Below are 20065 nucleotides of genomic sequence, written 5' to 3' on the forward strand. Positions count from 1 at the left end.
AGAGGCCCCAGCGTGGCGCTCAGGGACCTCGGGAGCCAGCCGCGCTGAGGTGAGGTGCTCTGGTGGGCAGAGCTGTGTTCTTGGGACTTGACCTGGGGCCTCGGGGCCTTTGCTAATAAGTTCGGGTAGGACAGTGCCGCCCCGATGAGAAACTGAGAGCCACGCTCTGGGGGGACGAGCTCTGCCTCTTGGTCCTGCTGTGATGTCTGTGTGCCCTGTCTTCTGAACAGATACGGCCTGTGCATTGTCCTGGCTCAAGCCATGTGGGTTTATGGGACCCGCTTAAGTTGGAGGCCATTTGTCACAGTGAACACGTACGTGAGGTTTTCTGTGCAGTCTGCCTTATGTTAAGTGTTCACAGGCTCAGGTCACAGTGCAGCGAGGGACGTACGTGACTCCCAAGGTGTTCTCTTAGAAATTCACTGGACCTTGACTGGAACCACAAGTTTTATGTAAAACTTTAAGCAATCTACGACGAGTAGGTTATCTAAAGTATCTAAGCGTTCGTGACTTAGAATTTGTCACAGCGTCAGAGTCTGGAGTTCTTTCTTGTCCAGCAAGAGAGCGGACGCAGAATTAAATGCGAGAGAGGCTAATGTCCGGGAGGGTACGAGTCTTGAGGAAGGGTCCTCGCTCCATATTTATTAGGGTCAGAAGGCTCGCAAACGTGATGGACGTGCAGAAAGAGACAACGAAACGGCGATTGTCAACTCGTGTGTGTCGAAGCTATGTGGTGTTAGGGGTCTGGGTCAAAATCATGGCTGCCCGAGCAAACTTGCCTAGGGGATAAGACAGATAGAGCATGCTACCTCAGGGTCAACACGACACTTTTTTTGCGAATTAGCTCCGGGCAGTTTCACCCTGCTCCGTGGTCTGTAGCCTGTTTACGTGTTTACCTATTCTGGACCTTCCGTCCTGTGAAAGCAGCTTTCCGTTCTCGTCCTCTGCTGGGGGTGCTTTGCCCTGTTGACCTAATCTCCGATGCTTTAGTCCTAAACCTTGTTAACGCAAAGCTGCAGGCTCGGGGAATTCCTAAACTTATTCCCCACAAGAGTTCAGGAGGTGTTTTCCCACAGGAACGATTTTAGGTTTCCCGGGCATGTTTATTCGAAGTCATTTGGTTCAATGTTATGTATTTACGGTGACTCACCTTGGAAGAGAACATTGTTAGAGTATCAGTAATTAAGCAATAAAATCAAAATTGCTTAAGAGAAATTTTTTTTAGCTCGAATGTCCGTATTTGAAGCAGAGTGGGTTTATGTGACTTGAGGGCAACTGCCGTCCGGGCTGGCTGTCCCGTCAGCTCTCCTCTCCCGAGCAGGCACACAACGCTTCACCGTGTTCTTACGTGTTGACCATGAAAGCGTGGGGAGCGTTGCAGCTCTCGCCAGGAGACACAGCTACCCACCACAGGAATACGTTTTCTGGCTTTGAGAACATTTATGCTTAAAATCATTGGAAGGCCTGTGTTTTGTCCTCCTTACCTCGATTATGAAACGTGTCGGAAATGAGTTTGCACCGTGGCTTGGCTTCACACGCTCGTGAGGAGGCCTTTACGCTGCTCTGTTTGTAAATGTTGCCGTGACCGCTGGCGTCACGGGAGACACGGGAGGCACAGCGGTTCCCGAGACCGGGGCGGGGGGGGGGGGCCTGAGGGGGTCCGCCGGACGTGAGTTCGCTCCACAGGCCTTGAGGGTGTCTCCGAATCTCTGAGATCTCGGCCACCCTCTTGGTTCAGCCTCCCTTCACAGGCCAGTGGGAACGAGGGGCGGGCATGACCCGACGGCAGGATCCTCTGCCATCTGTCGCTCTGTTACTGAGGCGTTTGGCACGGGACACTGCTCGTTGTAGACACGCGGAGAATAAATGTCGGGTGTGTGGAGTCACACGAAAGACGGAGATGTTAGGTTATGAAATCGGCTCTGCGAGCCATTTTCCATTGACCGTCTGGAGTCGCCAGTTCTGCACGGGCGGGGACCCTGTCCCTGTCACCGTGTACGCCCCACACGGTGCGTGCCGCCAGCGGGGACTTAAGAGGTGGGCTCAGTTACGTGTGTCGAAGGTACGTGTCACCGTGTTCCTGATGTCTCCCGCGCACGCTCGTGACAGCTGGGTCAAGGATGCCAGACCGTGTCGCCGTGTGAGGAAGAGCCGTGTTGTTTCCATGCCAGCCGCCCTCCCTTCCTCATCCAGGGGAGGTGACAACCTCTGTCTCCTACGCACTTGGTTTAATTTTGACTCGTGGGACTTGTCGAGGGAAAGGACTCCCCTCTGCGTGCCTTTCTCCTCGTAGTGACGGTGAGAGGTCGCGGGCCCCTGAGGAGGGGCTGCGTGCGTCAGGTTCTCCGCTTGGGGGCCGCTCTCCCTCCAGCCACAACGGCCAGTGCACCGAGGTTGTGTTTCTAGCTCTGTGGGGTCATTATCAACCTGCTTATGGTTTCTGACCGTTTCACCCGTCTTTGTGGCGATACAGGAAACGCAGTGACCTCTTTGCAGCAAGAAACACTTATCTCATTGGAGGACGTCTTGGAGTGCGCCATGCAGGCTTACCAGCAATTTCAGTGCTTGGGGAGTTTTTTCTTACACTTGGAATGAATGTGAGTCCACAGTAATGATACGAATACAGACGCCTTCCCTGCACTAACTCTGCTCATTACACCGGTGACCTGTCGAAGGTGGCCGGCAGTTGGCGACGTTCGGTGCCGTTGTGGAGGGTCGCACGTGGATTTCAGTTTGAGTGTATCTCGTACGTTCTTGGACTCTCTGTCAGCGGGAGGGTGCTGTGGTGTAGACGTCGAAAGAGAGAGTGGCCTCGTTTACGCTGTGCAGATGATCCTTGGGAAGTAGCAGTCTGTCCTTGACATCCTGCTGTCCCCTTTGCTGGATGGGGGTGAGGCATTCCTGTGGTGACGGGCCGTCCAGTGGACCTCTGGTCTGGGTGGCCTTGCTGGCCTCTGGCCGGGGTTGGGGCGTCAGGTCTCCCACTGGCTGGTCTGGAGGTGGCGGTGGGGGCAGACTTCCCATCTGTGGCTTGTGGCGGTCCAGTCGTCTCCTGGCTGGGCAGCTGGCCGTCCAGGTGGCAGTCAACGTGGCGGGGGGATAGGCAGAAGTGCTGGAAATGGCGCTGTCCCCATCTGGGATCCAGTTGTGACTTTCCAGTGTCCAGACTCAGGCCAGGGACCGGGGGAGTGAGCTGCTCTGCCCTGCTGCGGGCCTGGGCTGATAAAGGTTATCCGGAGGGCCGGTTTGTCTCCTAGATTCTAGCAGCTCAAGTAACCTGTCCTTCCTCTTCCACCACATGGCCACTCTCTGTGCCCACGCCTCAGTGAGGCCCCGGGCGCCTTCGTCCTGTCCTGTAGCGAAACCCGTGGAGGTGACCCATGGACCCCGTCCCCCTTCGCCACTGGTCCTGGCGCCTGTGGGGTGGGGGTAAGATCGTCAGAAGGGAAGTCAGGAGACGCACCCGCTGTCCAGCCTAGAGCACGTTTCTGCTGCTAGTGGGTCCTCCTTAGCCGTTGAGACCACGTGAGCCAGCACGTGCCCAGCGTATCACCCTACCCTGTTCAAAGAATGGGAGGTTTCAGTGTTTGTGGTGATAGTTTTTAACGTTACATATTCATTTGTGCATTAATGTAAGCTTGGAAAATTTACGTTGAATTCCATCTTGTTTTTTCTTGCAGTGAGAAGTGTGAGGTTTTACAGTATAGTGCAAGGGAAGCTCAAGATGCGGAAAAGGTAAGCAATCGGCCGAAGGTTTGTGATTATTCTTAAATTTGTTTCATGTGTAGGGTTCTTATAAATCAGATAATCAGTTCCGCTCCCACCAGTCTTAGAAATGTCTATATTTCATAAGGTTTTTAAAAGAGGTACTGAGCCAGCGTATCTCACTCCCCTGGTCATGAGATTTTGATTTTTATTTGAATAACTTAGTTTCTAGGATCTTAAAATTGTAGAAAATACATTAGTAAGTGCATTTTGTAAAATTCGAGTCAATCTCAGTGCAATGAGAACTTAATGAGTAATAACCAAAAACAGTGGAAAAAAATAATGCAGGAACATTTGCCTTCCCAAATAACAAAAACATGTTACAAAATGATGGTGAGAAAGCCATGTGGCATTAACACAAGAATTGATAAATGGCTAAATGGAGCAGAGCAGAGAGTAGAGAAGCAGTTGCATGTGCGTGTGCATGTGTGTGTGCGTGTGCGTGCATGTGAGACTGGCAAAGGCAGTGCCTTAAGGGAAAACAAAACATGAAGTAGAAGAAAATTATTATTTCTTAAATGGTGTTGAAGCAGTTGCTCATCCATTAGGCAAAAAGAAGGTCCCATGTTTTAGAAGTTAATCATAAAATACTAAAAGGCAAAACAAAAGGTACAAAAATTCTGGAAGAACAGGTTTTATGGTCGGGGGCTGAGGTACAGGTGGTGACAGTACCGTGGAGTTGACCGCTGCAGAGACAACGGGCCCAGTCGGCTCTGGGCACGAGAGGAGGAGAGGGTTATGGAGTGAGGTCTTGTCCACGGAGAGGGGGACGCTCCCTTAGGGCCCGGGGCCGCATCCGAGTGCAGCTCCAGGCCAGCTCCAAGGACTGCACGTGGCCCACTCCGCTTGGACTGCCTGAGTTCTGTTGACTTTTGTCCCTGGGAGGCGGGTGTGTTTGTCGTAGGCGGTTTTACGCCTGGACGGACCCATCAGATGCCACGTGTCCGAGCAGAAGGTTGCATTTGCTCCTAAGACCGTGCCATGCTTTCAGTTTATAATTGGAAGTACCCAAATTCCTGAGACTCAAGAGAGGACCCCGGGTGTGGCGTGTTTTGGGGAAAAGTGCATCTGAAAAGGTCGCCCCTCTGGGAGATCAGAGTACAGACTGAGGGTTTGGAGGCTGGGAACACAGATTGTTGGATCTCTTCAGGAAATGGATTAATTTTCTTGTTCTTTTGTTGCTTCCAGTGGCCAGGTCTCGTCTTCTAGAACGAAGTCCCTGGGGCGGGGGAGTCTGTCATGATCACTGCTTCCCCCGTCTTGAGGCTTTTTTTGTCCCGCGCCTCGTCTCCTGGCCCGACGTGTCATTTCTGCGCCACCCACGTGTCAGCGGGCCGGGCGCGCACACTGAGGGTCAGCGCTCAGTCCCATTTCTTCGCCGAAGGCTGTCTGTCCAACTTCCTTTCTTTTTGACTTCCATGGGGATTTTTCCTGCTAGGTGTTTGTGGCTTGCAGTGTATTAAAACGTGACCTCGTTTAAATTTCCAAAATGGGCCTCTGCGTCAGGCTTGGAATCGTTTGTGTCGTAGGTGGTGGAGGACATCGAGTACCTCAAGTACGACAAGGGGCCGTGGCTGGAGCAGGATGACCGGACTCTTCACCACCTGCGGATGCTGTGAGTCCCACGCTGTCGGGGACCACCCAGACGGGGCGCGGGGCTGGGTCTTTGAGAATAGTCCACGGCCCGCGGTAGAAACTGACAGAACGTGAAGGAGTTCTGTTTCAAGTTAGATGTTAACTGTGCCACCAGGAACGAGGTGCATTTCCTTTTTCCTTCAAACAGGCTCTTCCGTCCCCGAGTCGGACAGTTGATTAATCGATTGCCAATATCAACTCGGCAGATGCTTCCGTGTGCCGAGCCCTGAGCCAGGTGTAGAGGATTTAGGATCAAATAGCAGTCTTGCTTTCATCTCCGGTGGGCACTTTGTCCTCCAGCTCCAGGCAGAGGATGGTGGGGACGCGGCCGTGCGTCCCGCTACCGCTCAGCTTGCCAGACAGCCCGACCCTCGCGGACACACAAGCAGAGGGCCTCCTCCTGCGGGTGCCCTGGCGTCCTCAGGGGACCACTCCCTTCAGGTCAGGCCAGCTGTGTCGAGACCGCAGATGTCACGTGCGTGGAGCCGTTGTCACATTTCTGTGCCACGGCATGAGTTCCTCGGTCAGGGCCACTTGGTGCGGGTGACCCTGTGAGTGCCCCGGGGCTGCTGTAGCGAGACACCACCCACTGGGGGCGCTGCACACAACGGAGGCTGCTTCTCCCGGTTCTGGAGCCCGGAAGTCCAGAGTCCACGTTGCTGCCGGGGCGCCCTCCTCTGCGGGTTCTGGGAAGACTCCTTCCCGCCCTTCAGCTTCTGGTGGCCTCCGGCCATCCTGGGCTTTCCTGGGCAGGTGTCTGCGTCACTCCCACCCTGCCTCTGTCTTCACGTGACGTTCCTCCCTGTGCGTCTGTGTCTTGCCTACGTTTCTCTCTTCCTGTCAGTTCACCAGTCACGGGAGGAGGATCCGTGCCAGTGCCCTGGGATCACATGTTAACTTAATCCCTGCAAAGGCTCTTTCCAAATAAGATCACGCTCACAGGTTCCAAGTGGACATGAATTTGGGGGGGGACACTGTTCAACCCAGTACACCATGTGTTTTAAGGGTCCCTAAGCCCAACTGCACACTTGGAAACTCACTGGAGGGACTCAGGAGTCTCTGTATGGAGTTGTACTCACGGCTGGGGTCACAGGGAGTTAGCAGGTGCACGGCTGGGCAGTGAGGAAGAACCATGGCCAGTCTGGAGCCGTCCACGCCCCGGCTTTCGATGCTCCCTCCCTGCCATGAGGGACGTGCCAAAGGTGCTACTTTGTTCAGGGAAAGGCAGTAACACGTGGGCAGGATCTCTGCCCACAAAGCCCATTGGACATCAGTGCCCAGTGTTTTTTGGGGCACTGGCACCTTCTGCCTTAGCAACTACTCAAGGCCTGACCTCCAGTCAAAAGGCCCATGTAAATCCCATCGTACCTTGGTGCGTAGGGTTCAGTGCCCCGGCCTCGGGGCGCTGTTTGGAAACAGAGCTCCCAGGCGTGCTCTGTTTATGACAGCAGAAGGGATTCCGTGCGCACATGAACTGGGCTTCTCACAGAAACGTCTCGGGCGGGAAGGCAAATCTGAACCCAGCAAGTGGACGTTTCTTGTGAGGGCCACTGGCTGCCCTCCATGATGGGGGGACCCCATGCTACCGACCTCCCTGTTTTGTCCCCCAGGACGAGCTATGCTGGGGGCTCAGCACTGGCCTTGGTGTGGCACGCTGGGCACACACAGCGGCAGGGCCACATCAGTTTTGAGGAGCGCCGGTCTCAGTGTTGAGCCCACGCGTAGCACCCGTCCTGCCCCGGTGACCAGTCTGCCCATCGGACTTGCTCCCGCGGAGCTGGGCCCCGAGCGCCAGACCTTCCCGTGTGTGCCGGGTAGTTTGCTGGGTTGCGGTTTCTTTTGTCTGATAGCTGGATGCAGCCCAGCGTCGGCACACGTGGAAGGGTGCCATCAGCTGTTCACATCCTGTGCTTGAGGTGGGATTACTTCTCGTTTGAAGCTACTGACTTAGGTATTACGAGTAAGGTAACTTTTAATGGTTTTTGTTTTGTTTTTTGTTTTGTGCTTCAGATGGAAGAAGTAGCGGCTCATGGGAAAGATCCCGTGGTTGTAGGGGTGGGGTCGACAGGGACAGGGAAGGAGGCTTTCCGGGGGAAGGCTGGGAGTGGCCACTGAAGGCGAGGCCTAGCGCTCCGTGGCGGTCCGTGCTGCTCACGTGGCTCAGGGCGAGCGGGGATGTGCCCTGGGCCTGTGGAAGCTCTCTGTCGGCCGCCCCGTCTTCATGGTGAGATGGGAAGTGGGCCGGCGGCCGTGAGTGCCAGTGAGGGTGCGGGGCGCGGGGGACACAATGGAGGTTTGAGGAGGGAGGAAATGTCTCAGCCTCGGTGTGGGGAAGACCGTTGGGAGGACCTGAGAGAAACGTGCTGTGTGTGGCTGGTGGGGCAGCGGCCCTGACACCCAGCGGAGAGAGGGCTTTCCCGGCTGCTGCAGCCATCCCTGGGCTGTAGGACCCTGGATTCTAACAGGGTCGGGGTCTGGGGGTGAGTGGGAGAGAGGGCAGGAGAGCCGGGAGCGTACAGAAGTGAATGAGGGTCGTGGTGAGAACTCTGACTCGGGTGATGAGGCGGGTGAAGAACACGGAAGTGACCGTCGGCCCCAGCGGGTCAGGGGTGGGAGCCACACCACTCACCATAGAGAGGGAGGAGGCCCAAGTCCAGGATCACCTGTGATTCCTGACCGTGGACGGCAGGCTGTAAATGTGTGAGCTCATGTTTCTAAATACAGGTCACCTCGTATGTGTCTTTGTATTCTAGATTTTAACATCATAAGCACGTCCCTCTCTTAGTGAAAACTTAAAAATTTGATTTCTTGATGGCTGCTTGGGGATGCTGTTTGAGCCCTTTGATGGAGATACAAGTCAGCGGTTGGCAAACTGTGGCCTGTGGACCAAATCCAGCCCTCAGCTGCCAAGAATCATTCTTACATTTTTAAAGGATCGTGAGAGAAAACTGGTTTATGCTACAGAAACTCTTTGAAGCCCTCAGAGGCTGAAGTACTTACTGTCTGGGTTTACAAGTAAACTTGGTCAGTTCCTGAGATGCTGCCCTAATCCACTTACCGTTTCTTTAATTCTGATTTTCGGGTTGCTTTGATCCCTTCCTGTTCGTAATCAGCAAGCACGTTGCACGTGCGTCTGTTCCACACCGGGTGTGAAGGCGGAGGGACCGGGGGAGGTCGTGTGAACACAGCTTGCAGCTCTCCCTCGCAGAACCGTTCTCCAGAAAAGGCGAGCCAGGCTGCACGCTCGACCATCCCCCAGGGTCCCGGACGGACCGCGTAGTTCGAGCAGACAGCGGACACTTGTGATTTTGACACCAGAGACGAGTGGTTGCTTTATTTTGCATTTTATGAACCCTGAACTTCAAACAGTTTGTATTTCGGGTGCCTGTTTGTCATTGGTGAATTTTCTCTTCAGGTTTATTGATCTTTTTAAAGAACCAGCTTTTTGTTTTCTTGAATTTCTCTGTCGTCTGCTTTCAGTCTGATTTCTGCTCTAGCCTTTATTATTCTTTTTTTACTCTGCTTCCTTCAAGGCTTCGGTCGTCTTTTCCCTGGTCTCCTGGGGCAGAGGCCTGGACGCTCGACTCCAGATGTCCCGCGTGCACTCGGTGCCTGCACTTGTGGTCTGAGAACACACTGAATTCCGCGAAGGCCTTTTGTATGCTCAGGAACGTTCCTGTCTGGATTCGTGCTCCGGTCGAGTGTGAGCACAGTGTGGATGGAATGTTCTGGAGATGTCAGGGAGAACGGGCGGTTCATCCACATCCCCGTGGCTTCTCTGCCTGTGGGTCTGTGGGCCAGTGAGGGGTGACCAGGTCTGCGGCCACAGGAGTGCAGGGGCGGGGTGCTCCCCTCTGCTCCCCACCACCCAGATGGCATCGTTGCCACGCGCCAGCACCTCCTGGCGCACCGTTGCTCTTCTTCCAGAGCAGGTGGTTGGTTGTCAGGGGTATTTGTTGTGCGGATGAGAGTGGGGACTTTCAAGCTTTTTACTTGGAGCTAAAAACTGCAGTCTCAGGTTTTGAAAACTCCTGTTGAGTTTCTGTGTCGAGATGGTTGTATATTCAGGTGTTTTTGTACATTTACCCCAACAAGGTCACTTGCCTCCTACGGCATTCGGGGCCTTGCTGGAAACGCAGTGTCCTTTCTCTCAGCTGCTGCCTGGTGTCTCTGTGTAGGTCTGAGGCCTCGAGGCGTGAGCCTGAATCGCAGTTACGGTGTCAGCACTGTGTCCGGACGGTGTTCCGGAAGCGCTTTCCGATTCCAGCGCACTCCTGCCTGGTGGGGGCCCTCCTCGCTGTACAGGGGTCTGGCCCTCCCCCGGAGGCGACGGGCGTGGATGGGCTGATGCGACCCCGCCCGGTGGCTCAGGCTTGGATCCCGGTGGGGCCGTCACCTCTGCAGCCGGCATCCCGCTTGGACCCTCCTTCTCCTGGCCGGCTGCCTCGCCCCCGCCGTACCCTAAGGGACGTGCTAGGGTCTGCGCTGTCTCCAGTGGTTTCTCTCCCTGCCCTCTTCTCTTGTGACTCCTGCTGCCTTGGTGGTTTGCCCCTTCGTTCTTGATCTTCATGCTGTGCTTAGTTATTTCTTCTCACTGCTTGTCCCGTGTGCACATGCCTAGCAGGTTAGTTTTCATGAAAATGTCACCGTGACCCTGCATTCCCTTTCCTCAGAATCCTTCAGTGGCTTATCTGTGTCTTGTCATGAATCCACATTTAGTTTCTGCGAATCCGTTCAGGGTCCTATTGACGTCCTTCTGCCTCTTCCTGAATCTGCTGTCTCCCCCACCGGCCCGGTAATTATCTACGAGTCCTAGCCTTCTTCTGAGCCTGGCTGTAGCCACCTTTTCCCCCCACCCCTGAGTACCTTCTCTTAACTTCAAACTTTAACAGCCACGTGCTAGCTTGTGGATTTCTATGTGATTCTTTTCAGTGTTGGCTACTGCTGGACACAGACGTGAAATAGCACGTGAGGGCAGGTGGCTGTCCCGGTGTCCCCACCCCCTGTGGCTGGTGATGTGCTAGGGCCTTTTGACTTGTTCCACTGATAACAGTGTCATTTTCTTTTTAACTTCACTTACTTATTTTGAGAGAATGAGCAGGGGAGAGGCAGGAAGAGAATCCTAAGCAGGCTCCGCGCTGTCAGCACAGAGCCCGACGCAGGAGTTAATCAACCCCCTGAATCGTGAGATCATGACCTGAGCCAAAATCAAGAGTCGGATGCTTAACTGACTGAGCCGCCCAGGCGCCCCCACAGTGCCACTTTCTAAACGTTATCTGGAATGTGTGTTAGTTTGATTCTAGACTGTGTCCAAAATTGATGTCTTAAGACCATAATTTTAGTAGTTATTTAGTTATGTTGTTATTGGAGCAGAGAAGGATTCAGTAATTCCCTTCAAGTTTACAGATGATAGCATTCAGTTAACTGTTTTCACTTATTTTACTAAAAATGGCCTGTGCTCTCCCCCAGTCTATTGTCCCCCTGCCCCTGACGCCCGGATATCTCATCACAGTGTACCACTGTAACTGTTTATTTTCATTTGAGCATCATTTCTTAATTTGGGGGACTCCAGTGAAAATTACGACCAATTTTCTAAGTTAAATACCATAAACATGCCACTTAACCAGTTACACCCATTTTGTCTAGAACCTGACCAAATTACTGGTTTAGAGCATTTTTGTTCCACGCCAGTTACGGATGCTGGTGTACAATTACATGTGTGTGTGCTTATGCCGAGGGACCGCCACGGTCTTTTTCAACCTTGATGGCATTCTGTGTTCATATGCGTGGTCCGTAACTTGCCGGCGCCTGCCTCTGCTGCTTTCATTGCTCGAGACCCTGGTCACCAGGCATGTCTCCACGTGTGCAGGGCCCTGCTTCCCCAGAGCCGGGGCCTTCCCGCCCCCCCAGTTTGCTTCCTCATGGAGACTTCTGTTTCCTGTGACTCTAGGAGAAGGTCCTCGTGGTAGGAAGTTTCAGTTACAGAGACTGTGGGGTATGAGTTTGGTATCAGAAGTGTAGCGTTCGGACAGAACTTTGCAGTTTGGGAGGGACTAACCAGTACCCTTTGGACATGTTTTAGGAGCAAGGGTAGACATTCTGTTGATTGGGAAACAGTTCGAGTCATAAAACATTATCTACGGTTCATTTTTTCTCTCTTTTCCTGCCTCACTCTTGTAGAGTACGTGGCATAGCATCTTGTGTTGTAAACCAGGCTCGGGTACGCTCTTGCTTCTTCGGGCACTTTGGCTCGTGATGTTAAGAGGTTATATTATCCTCAGCCAGTTTTTGAATTCTCTTCAATTAGACTAAGTGCTTTGTGAACAGAATGTTTTCTGTCTCCGCTTTTTGCTCCCTGGGTCATAAAAGGTTTCCCGTGCCTCACTTCTCTCCCATCTGGAGTGAATCTGTGGTTGATTGGAGGTTACGACTCCTGGCGTTTGGTGGAGACGTGACACCGTGGGCTCTTCGTAACGGGCCCCGTTTAAGCTCACGGCGACAAGTGGACAGGCGCTTAGCCACGTTTCAGTGAGAACAGCGGCAGTGGGTATTTTTTTTAATGTTCCAAACCAGTTGGAAGCGTGTTTGCTCAAAGAGACACCGTTTTGGGGGCTTTCGTGTAAGCTCTCCTTCGGCCCGACGGAGCCTAGATGGCACTGTCGCTCTGTGTGCTGCGGACCAGCTCCCGGGCCAGGAAGGTCTTTCAGGGTTTCCAGAATGTTTCAGGTTTTTGGAACTTACTGAGAAAACCCAATCAAACTCCACCTTGATATCTGGTAGCATTTAAAAATACTAATTTCATTGTTAGTGTAAATTGTTTATTGTGAGGTCACTTTAAAAATTATTCTTGTAAAATAAAAAGTAAGAATAATTCCACTTGTGTGAAAAATAAAGAGATGTGTACTTGGGCGTTATCTGCACGTGCTCACAAGGCCACACGTTCTGTGAGCAGCTCTCTGGGAGAGGTAAGAAATAGCTCTCCTCTGAGCGTGTCTGTTGTGGCCACTTACACGATCAGTGGATGTCCACGTAAATACACTTAGGAAGACTCCTCGGGTAATGTTTGCCGTTGAGTCATTAGTCCGTGTCTGAGTGACACAGTTTGTACTGGTGACACTCAGGCGCTGCGTTTTCCCACCGTCCATGTCCAGCCAGCCGCAGGTTCTCGGGGTGTGTGGTCCTCCACAGGGGAGGGCCTGGGGGCGCTGGGCTTGGGGTTCGAATTGGGTTGTTCTGGCGGTGGCGGTGTGCCCCGGGTGCCAGGGTGCCCAGGCCTTGGGTTTACATGGGCCTGGACTCTTTATCACAAAGTAGCTGAAAGCCGGATGCATTTGAAGAGCTTCCATTTGGGCCATTACAAACAGAAACGTCTTCTGCCATTATAACTCATTAATGGGAAAGTGGTCATTTAAAATAATTATTTCCTTGTTTTGAGCCCTTCAGAAAGGAGACTTTATTTAAGTGTTTCTTCCTAAAAGCCCTCAAAATGCTTTTCGCCTTCAAGGACAGTGGTCATATTCAGACTGAGTTTAATTTGAAATAAGCAGTTAAAACACAATGTAAATGTTTTCGCAAAATAAAATAGTGAAACAAGGAGCGTTAGACCTTTATAGGCAAGGGTGCACCTGGCCATCCTGCGTGTGGCTCCCCACCACGTGCTCCGGACCTGCCCATGGCCTTGCTCTCCTGGAGTCTCTCAGGCAGAGAAGGAGGACCCTGCGTGGTGAATTTGGGGGAACTGGACTTCCTTGCCGCCTTTCCTTCGGGATTCACGAATTGTGCACGCTTTTAACAAGGGCACACTGCACGGCCCTGTTACAGATGGCGTTGGGTTTAGTTTTTTTCTTTGGGCCATTTCTGTGTCTAAAGCACACCGTGGCTCCTTTTATGTGTCTCCCACACCTCCTCCATTCCCAAAAGGCCATCCTCTGTGGCCTTTGAGCCTTTTGGAAAACTCTCCCTCAGGTTCTGAAGGTCATTTCAGAAGAGCAGGTGCACACAGACCACATGGTCTCTGAGGTGAAAGTTGGCTCCCAGAGGAATGCTGGGATGAATGGCGTTTATTTGCACGTGTGAATTTTGTAACGTGGGTGTTTTGAAAAGCCTTACGGCTTGTGTCTTTATTTTACGGTTTAGTGTGATCTGTGTTTGTCTTATTTTGTAGGGTTCAGAATAAGCTGGAGGTGCTGAATTACACAACCATTCCCATCTATCTCCCAGAAATCACGATCGGAGCTCACCAGAGTGACCGCATCTTCCAGAAATTCACAGAGGTGAGATTTTGAACCAGGAGCGCTGGCTGCTGGGCCCCCACGACTGTACCAAGGTCACTTCTCCAGAGAGTGGCTTTTGTTGGTTTTTTTGCGTGTTGGTTTTAGTGGAAGAGCTTCCCTTCCCTTGAAGTAATTCTCCTCCCTTCCTCACCCCGTCCAAAGCCGGTGAGGCTCCTCGGATGGCCCCAGCCGTGGGCAGTGAGCCACCCTGGAAAGCGCGTGTGGCACGCGGCCTTCCTGGGCAGCAATTTCTCTTGATGTGGAAACGTTGTCTCCTCTTTAGCCCTTGTCTACGTTTCTCCAGTGTCAGATTTTCCTTGGGGTGCCGCCTCACTCCTCACGGGACACGTGTCCGCGGAGGACGAAGGCGTGTTTGTGCAGGAGGCCCGCGGGGTGGGCGTGAGGCCGAGCTCGGGGGCTCCAACTGGGTTTGGGATCTTATCTGCTTTCCATACCTTTGTAGTGAATCACTTGTTTTCAGAACGGTTTGGAGAATCGTTGGCGAAGTCCCACGAACCTAGAGGACACTTAAACCAGTTGTGTTCTAGACGCCGGCGGGTGAGGGGAGCTTCCCCTGGGGATCCTGACGTCGGATCGAGAATAAGAGCAGGATTGTGTCTACACCCACTGTCACTGGGTTTGTTATTGGCAAATGTGTGAAATGATTGTATTCAAATTAGCTCTTCAGGCTAAGCAGCCAGCATTTAGCTCAGTTGAAATCTTAGGTATTTCTGCATCTCTAGAATGCTAGCGCATTGCTTGACGCACCGATCGGGTGTCCGAGTATATCCCATTGCTCACTGTCTTACTTGGGATACTTGGCATTTTCTTTAAGTACTTTTGGTTGTTTTGAAAGTGAGTTTATTCAGTGTGGAGATTTGGGGAAGTACGCAGTAAACCCACGCAGCTGTCACTCAGCAGTGCCCACGCTTAGTACGTTTGCACGTCTCTTCTGAGTGTCGTAGCACCTAAGTGCGTGTAGCTCTGGGGGGCCGTGGGGGCCATGGGGGCCGGGCTGGCTCCTCCCTGCTGCCTCTGTCGTGGCTCTTGCACAGGTGGGAGAGCCTGTACTTGCTGGTGGCTCCGCTCTGCAGCTGATGGCTCTCCAGGTCCTGCGGAGCCCAGGGCACAGGCGGCCTCCTTTTGTTCTGTGTCCTCACGACTCCCACCTTCCAGGCAGCCGGCGCTGTGCTCGGATTGGCACCGTGGCTTCCTCTCTATCTCCCTGGGTCCTCTCCCGTGTTGCCAGAGCTGCAGGTGTGCATGCAAAACCTGGCCCCGCCCCCCGGCCCCGCCCCCCCGGCCCCGCCCCTCCGGCCCCGCCCTGGCTCCCCTTGCCTGGGACACGCTCCCTCTGGCTTCCAGGGAGCCTCGTCCCCCACTGGAGCCCCAAGGGTGTCCACCGTCTCCTGGGTGTCGTGTGCTGGTCCATACCACTGGCGCTGTGGGCTTGAAGGGGGTGCACGCACAGGAAATTTAAAACCAGATGGGTATTAAGTTATCTAGTGAGAAATTTTTGCCCTTTTAAATTTTTAAAAAAATTCATCTGATTGTGTGAGCGTGTTGATTACTGATAACATGTCTGTAACATTTCTGCTACTTTTGATGGCCTCACTTTAAAAAATTTTTTTTTGATTTTTTTTTTTTAACGTTTTTGTTTTATTTTTGAGAGAGAAACAAAGCGCTAGTGGGGTTAGGGCAGAGAGACAGAGGACACAGACTCGGAAGCAGCTCCACGCTCCGAGCTGTCGGCACAGAGCCTGACGTGGGGCTCGATCTCACGAACCGGGAGATGGTGACCTGAGCCGAAGTCGGACGCTTCATCGCCTGAGCCACCCAGCTGCCCCTTGATGACCTCACTTTTAAACAAGAAAGCAGTGGGCCGCAGGCTCAGAGATTTTGCAGTCACGGATACGTGGGTAGAATTTAGCAATAAGCCCTTTTTTATAGTTTCTTGTTGTGCTCTCTCGTTTATGGTGGGTGGTACTGGCTTTCCACTTGAATTACCGATACAGTTTCCTCTTTAAACTTGCTGTGACAAAGGGCATTCAGGTTTTCTAAATGTAAGCAATAGATTGGGCGCACAGCTGTGGCTGGAGCAGGGCAGGGGCCTCCGGTGAGCTGCGTGGCTGTGCCGCGCTCTGCTGGCTTAACGTTCCGTAGGCGTCAGGCGTTTTCACCTCGTCCTTCCGCACGTTCACTGCCTTTGGTCATCAGTTCAGTTACCCAGTCCGCCGCGTGCTTTCGGGTATGTGCGGGGGACCATCGCGGTGCACAGGATGGGCAAGAGCCCCTGCCCTCGTGGAGCTGACGTCAGGGTGGAAGGACCTAGAAAGTAAAACTGAGAGTTTGTTAAATGGTGGCAGGTGCTGTGTAGAAACCTGAGTTCCCAGAAGAGGGCAGGGCAGAGCCTTGCCAGGTGGGGGCTGGATTTGGAAAGCCTGGGTCTTGCTCCCAGAGGCCACACTGAGAAGGTGGCCTGTGAGCAGAGAGCTGCAGGAGGTGAGAGGAGCAGGGGTGGGTGCTGGGGGAAAGGCCCGGGAGGGGAGACGGGCAGATGCAGAGGTGAGGCTCAGTGCTTCCAGCACGGTGCCGAGGCTGGAGCAGGGGCAGGGAGGGGGAAGTGGTAAAGAGACGGGGAAGGCCAAAGAGAGGCCTCCTGGGCCAGTGGAAGAAGGTGCAGGAGGAAAATTGCATATTTTGTAATGGGAATATGGTGGTGTCGGATTTGAGAGTAGATTGAGTAGGGGTATGGACGGAAGCAGGGAGGCTACTTAGGAGACTTAATGGGAAGATAGACGGAGAGGTAGCATTAGCTCAGACCAGGGTGGTTCTCGCACGGGTTTCAAAAAGTGGCCATTATTATGGGTAGAACCAACAGTCTGTTGAAATTTTGTATTGGAAAAAGAGAGAGAAGTAAGCTGTTCGCTAGGTCGGTGGCCTCAGGAACTAGAACTTGAGTTGGAACTGGCGGATGTTGGCAAAACAGAGACACAGGTTTCCGTGAAGGATGAAGGATTTGTCGTTGGGGGTGTTTGAGATGCTTACGATCCCCATGAAGAGATGTTGAATAGGTTACGTGCAGTGAGTTTGCAGTTTGCACGTAAGTGGGACTTGTAAGTACACGTTTAGGGGTGGTCAGCGTGTGGTTGACGTTTGGAGTCGCGGAGCTAGTGGAGCTCACGGGTGGTGAGCACAGGTAGAGGAAGAGAGTGAGGTCAAGGGGTCGAGGGGGCAGCAGAAAACCAAACTGCGTCACCGTTTTCACGGAGTGTACGTTGAGTATGTGTCTTATTCCATTAGTTATTCTTACAAGTGGGGATTGGTAGTGCCTGTAGGAATTTTTCTGTTGATACACGTCTGTTAACAAAGTGTAGCTTTGGGGCACCTGGGTGGCTCCATCGGTCGAGCGTCCGTCTCTTGACTTAGGCTCAGGTCATGATGTCACGGTCGTGAGCGTGGAGCCTGCTTAAGATTCTCCCTCTGCTCCTTTAGCACTTGCGTTCACTCTTTCTCTCTCTCTTAAAAAATAAAAATAAACAATAAAGTGTAGCTTTATGTACGTTTCCTTGCATAAGTGAGAAACAGCTGGATTATCCCAGCAAAGCAGGACTGGCACCCAGAACACACGAGACTCGCGTCATCCCGTGTGGGGAGTGGGCAGGGCGGTGCCCCGCTGTGGAGCATGGGCGGACCCCTCTGCCGCGCCACGGATGGGGCGGGGGTGTCCTTGCGGTGGATGGGACCCCCGAGTGGCTTTGCTCACCGCTGTGGTGAGACGCTGCTCAAAGCAAGGAGGCTTCCGGTTGACCCGCGGCCCCAGCCTTTGTAATGACAGTTGTGGGCAACACTCAAAAGCCCCAGAGTGGGAAAAGAAAAAGGAAAACGCGTGCCAGCAGGTCACGGCAGCGTCACTTCTTTCTGACCTTTATGCCACCTGTTTCCCCTTGCCTTGATGGGCTGGATGGATCTCTGGTTCATGGGCAAGTAGGCGCTGTGACAGTGGCTGATGTTTCTGGCATCAGTAATTCACCAGTAGGGGTTACGCTGCTGTGGGTTAGCGGTAGATATTCTCCCTTAGGAGCTGAAGGAAGTTCCATTTGACTAGTAGTTGAATTTCCGTCCTGTGTGGGTGTCGAGTCTGATCACCTGTGTCTGCCCCAGACGATGCTTTTCTCCTTTTTTTGTTCGTGAGCTCAATCTTACCAGTTGATTTTCTAGTGGGACACAGATCTCGGTCTGGTGGAATCAGTCCCCCTTTTGTGTGTATTAACCTCTTCATCTGGAGCTGAACCCAACTCACGTACTTGATTTAGGACTTTTGTACCTGTGTTCCTGAGAGATTGTAGTTTTCTTGTGATGATCGTCCTCAGGTGTTGTCGGGGTCACACTGACACATGACACGGAGTTGAGGCGGCACCTTCACTTTTTGTTCTCCGCCAGAGTTTGCAGAAGGGGCGCGTCACGGCTTCCTTTAGCAGGTGCATGGGTTGACTGGTGGGGCTCTGTTGGAAAATTCCCGATTTTGGCTTCAGTCGCTTTGATAGACACGGAATATTCAGTATCTTGTCCCTTCTTGGGTTCGGCTTTGGAAGTTGTATTTATCACAGAATTGGCCCCCATTTCAGTTAGATTTCCTAATTTCTTGGTGTGAAGTTGTTTACAATGTTCTCTTTTATGCTTTTAACTCGAGTGGGCTGGAGGGTGACCGCCATCCCCGTCCTCAGCCCTGTGGCCAGTCCTGGTGTCTCTCTCCTCCTTCGCTCTTGGAAGGAGCTCAGCATCCAAGGAACGGTTTGTTTGGTATCGTCCGTTATACAGTCTGGTTCGCTGATTTTTTTCTTTTATTTGCTGTCTCTCAAACTTTTTATGATGAACAGATGGATCATTGATTTTTCAGCCTGTCTTGCTCTTGAACAGGTGTGTGTAAGGCTGGACACGTTGCCCCCAGACCTGGCTTAATTTGAGCTCTTAAGTCTCTGTGTTGGGTTTTCCCTGTCGTTAACTCAGAATGTTTTCTGATTTTAATCTGACTTCTGTGTACACCAGTAACTCATTTGAGTTCTACTGGATCATTTAAAAGCAGTTGGGATCTTTCTAACTATCTTTTTGTTCCTGATTTCTGGCTTAATTCCACTGTAATCCAAAACATACTTTTTATCATTCCGATCCTTGGATGTGACTGAGGCTCACTTTTCGGCCCAGCATTTGGTCAGTCTGGTGACGTTTCGCAGTCCCGGAGGAGAGTGCCCCTTCCCCGTGCTGTGCGCGGCGTCCCGCTGGCATCCCGCGGTGACGCGTGTCACGGCAGGACTCGCGTCGCCGTCCTCCGTGCTGGTGTGCCGTGCGAGGTGCGTGGAAGTGTGCCCCTGCTGGCGAGGCGTCACGTCTGTCGGGCCTGGGGTTGTGTCTCACGCGCTCCGAGCCTGTGTCGTCACGCGTCCCCCGTGTTGTGTGCTTGTCGCTCTCTGTGCGGATCCACGATGGCGCCGCGCACCTGGAAACGCGTGTGCTTCAGCCCGTGCGGTCCGTGCGCAGAAGGTGTACCCGCTCGCGTCTCGTGCCGCTGCCGTGTCTGAGGGGCGCCTCTCACTTGGGGTTTTGTGTGTTTCTTACCTGCTTTTGATTTTTTTCCTTTCTTGCCTCCTTTCGGATTCAGGGTTTTGTTTGTTTTCATTCCATTTCCTCCCTCTGTTGGCTTCCTGGCTCTCATTCTCTTAGCTGTTAGTAGCCAGCCTGGTGGTGAAGTGTGTGTCCTTGACTCAGTGGGGTCCACGGTGAACTAGACCTCATGGCCGGGACGGGGGCCCCGGGGCTTTTCCTCCCTTTGCCCGGCCCTTGGCTCTCCTGCCGCTGTCATCCTCTGTCCGACTGCCCGCTCATCGGTGCGCCGTCAGCCCCCGCGACGCTCCGGTCACCGCTTTCTGTGGCCGGCACTCCCACGGGTCTGCCCAGGGCCCCGCTCTCCGTGCTCTCGCTCCGTGTCCTTGTCCTGCCTGCAGAGTCGTGGCTGACAGAAAATCCTCTCGCTGAGTTTAAAATGGTCTTTATGATCTTCGTTTTATCTCTCCTTTCATTTCGGGATGTGTTGAACTTCCAGAAATAGCAGGAATAGAAAACTAACTCGCGCTGAACCAGTGCCCATGCTCCACCCGATGGCGTCTTGGCTGCAGACGCTTCGCGCAGAGATTTCCAGTGTGGTCCCTGCACCAGCATCGCTGGCTCTCCTTAGGAATGCAGGTTCTCGGGCCCCACGCTGGGCCTACTGGACGCGGCTTCTGGGGGTGCGGCCCAGGAATCTGCTGTAAGGACAGAACCGTGGCTTTGGCGTGTAATTCTTGCAAACGAGTAAATTCTTACTCCTTCACAACCAGCGTGCTGCTCTCCACACC

The 20065-nt window shown here is 53.1% G+C and overlaps 1 protein-coding gene across 2 annotated transcripts in view; it reads left to right on the forward strand.

Moving 5' to 3' along the window:
- The window catches only part of NDUFA10 (NADH:ubiquinone oxidoreductase subunit A10), a 51921-nt gene that overhangs the window by 13394 nt on the left and 18462 nt on the right, over positions 1–20065 (forward strand). For both annotated transcript variants that reach the window (XM_047084051.1, XM_047084052.1), the window contains exons 7-9: positions 3681–3735; positions 5295–5380; positions 13565–13673. In XM_047084051.1, the coding sequence (XP_046940007.1) occupies positions 3681–3735; positions 5295–5380; positions 13565–13673 (250 nt within the window). The remainder of the gene's footprint in view (positions 1–3680; positions 3736–5294; positions 5381–13564; positions 13674–20065) is intronic.

Source organism: Lynx rufus, unplaced genomic scaffold (genome assembly GCF_022079265.1).
Source record: "Lynx rufus isolate CCGP_SWC_20201006 ecotype Redwood Valley unplaced genomic scaffold, mLynRuf1.p SCAF_2, whole genome shotgun sequence".
NCBI lineage: Eukaryota > Metazoa > Chordata > Mammalia > Carnivora > Felidae > Lynx > Lynx rufus.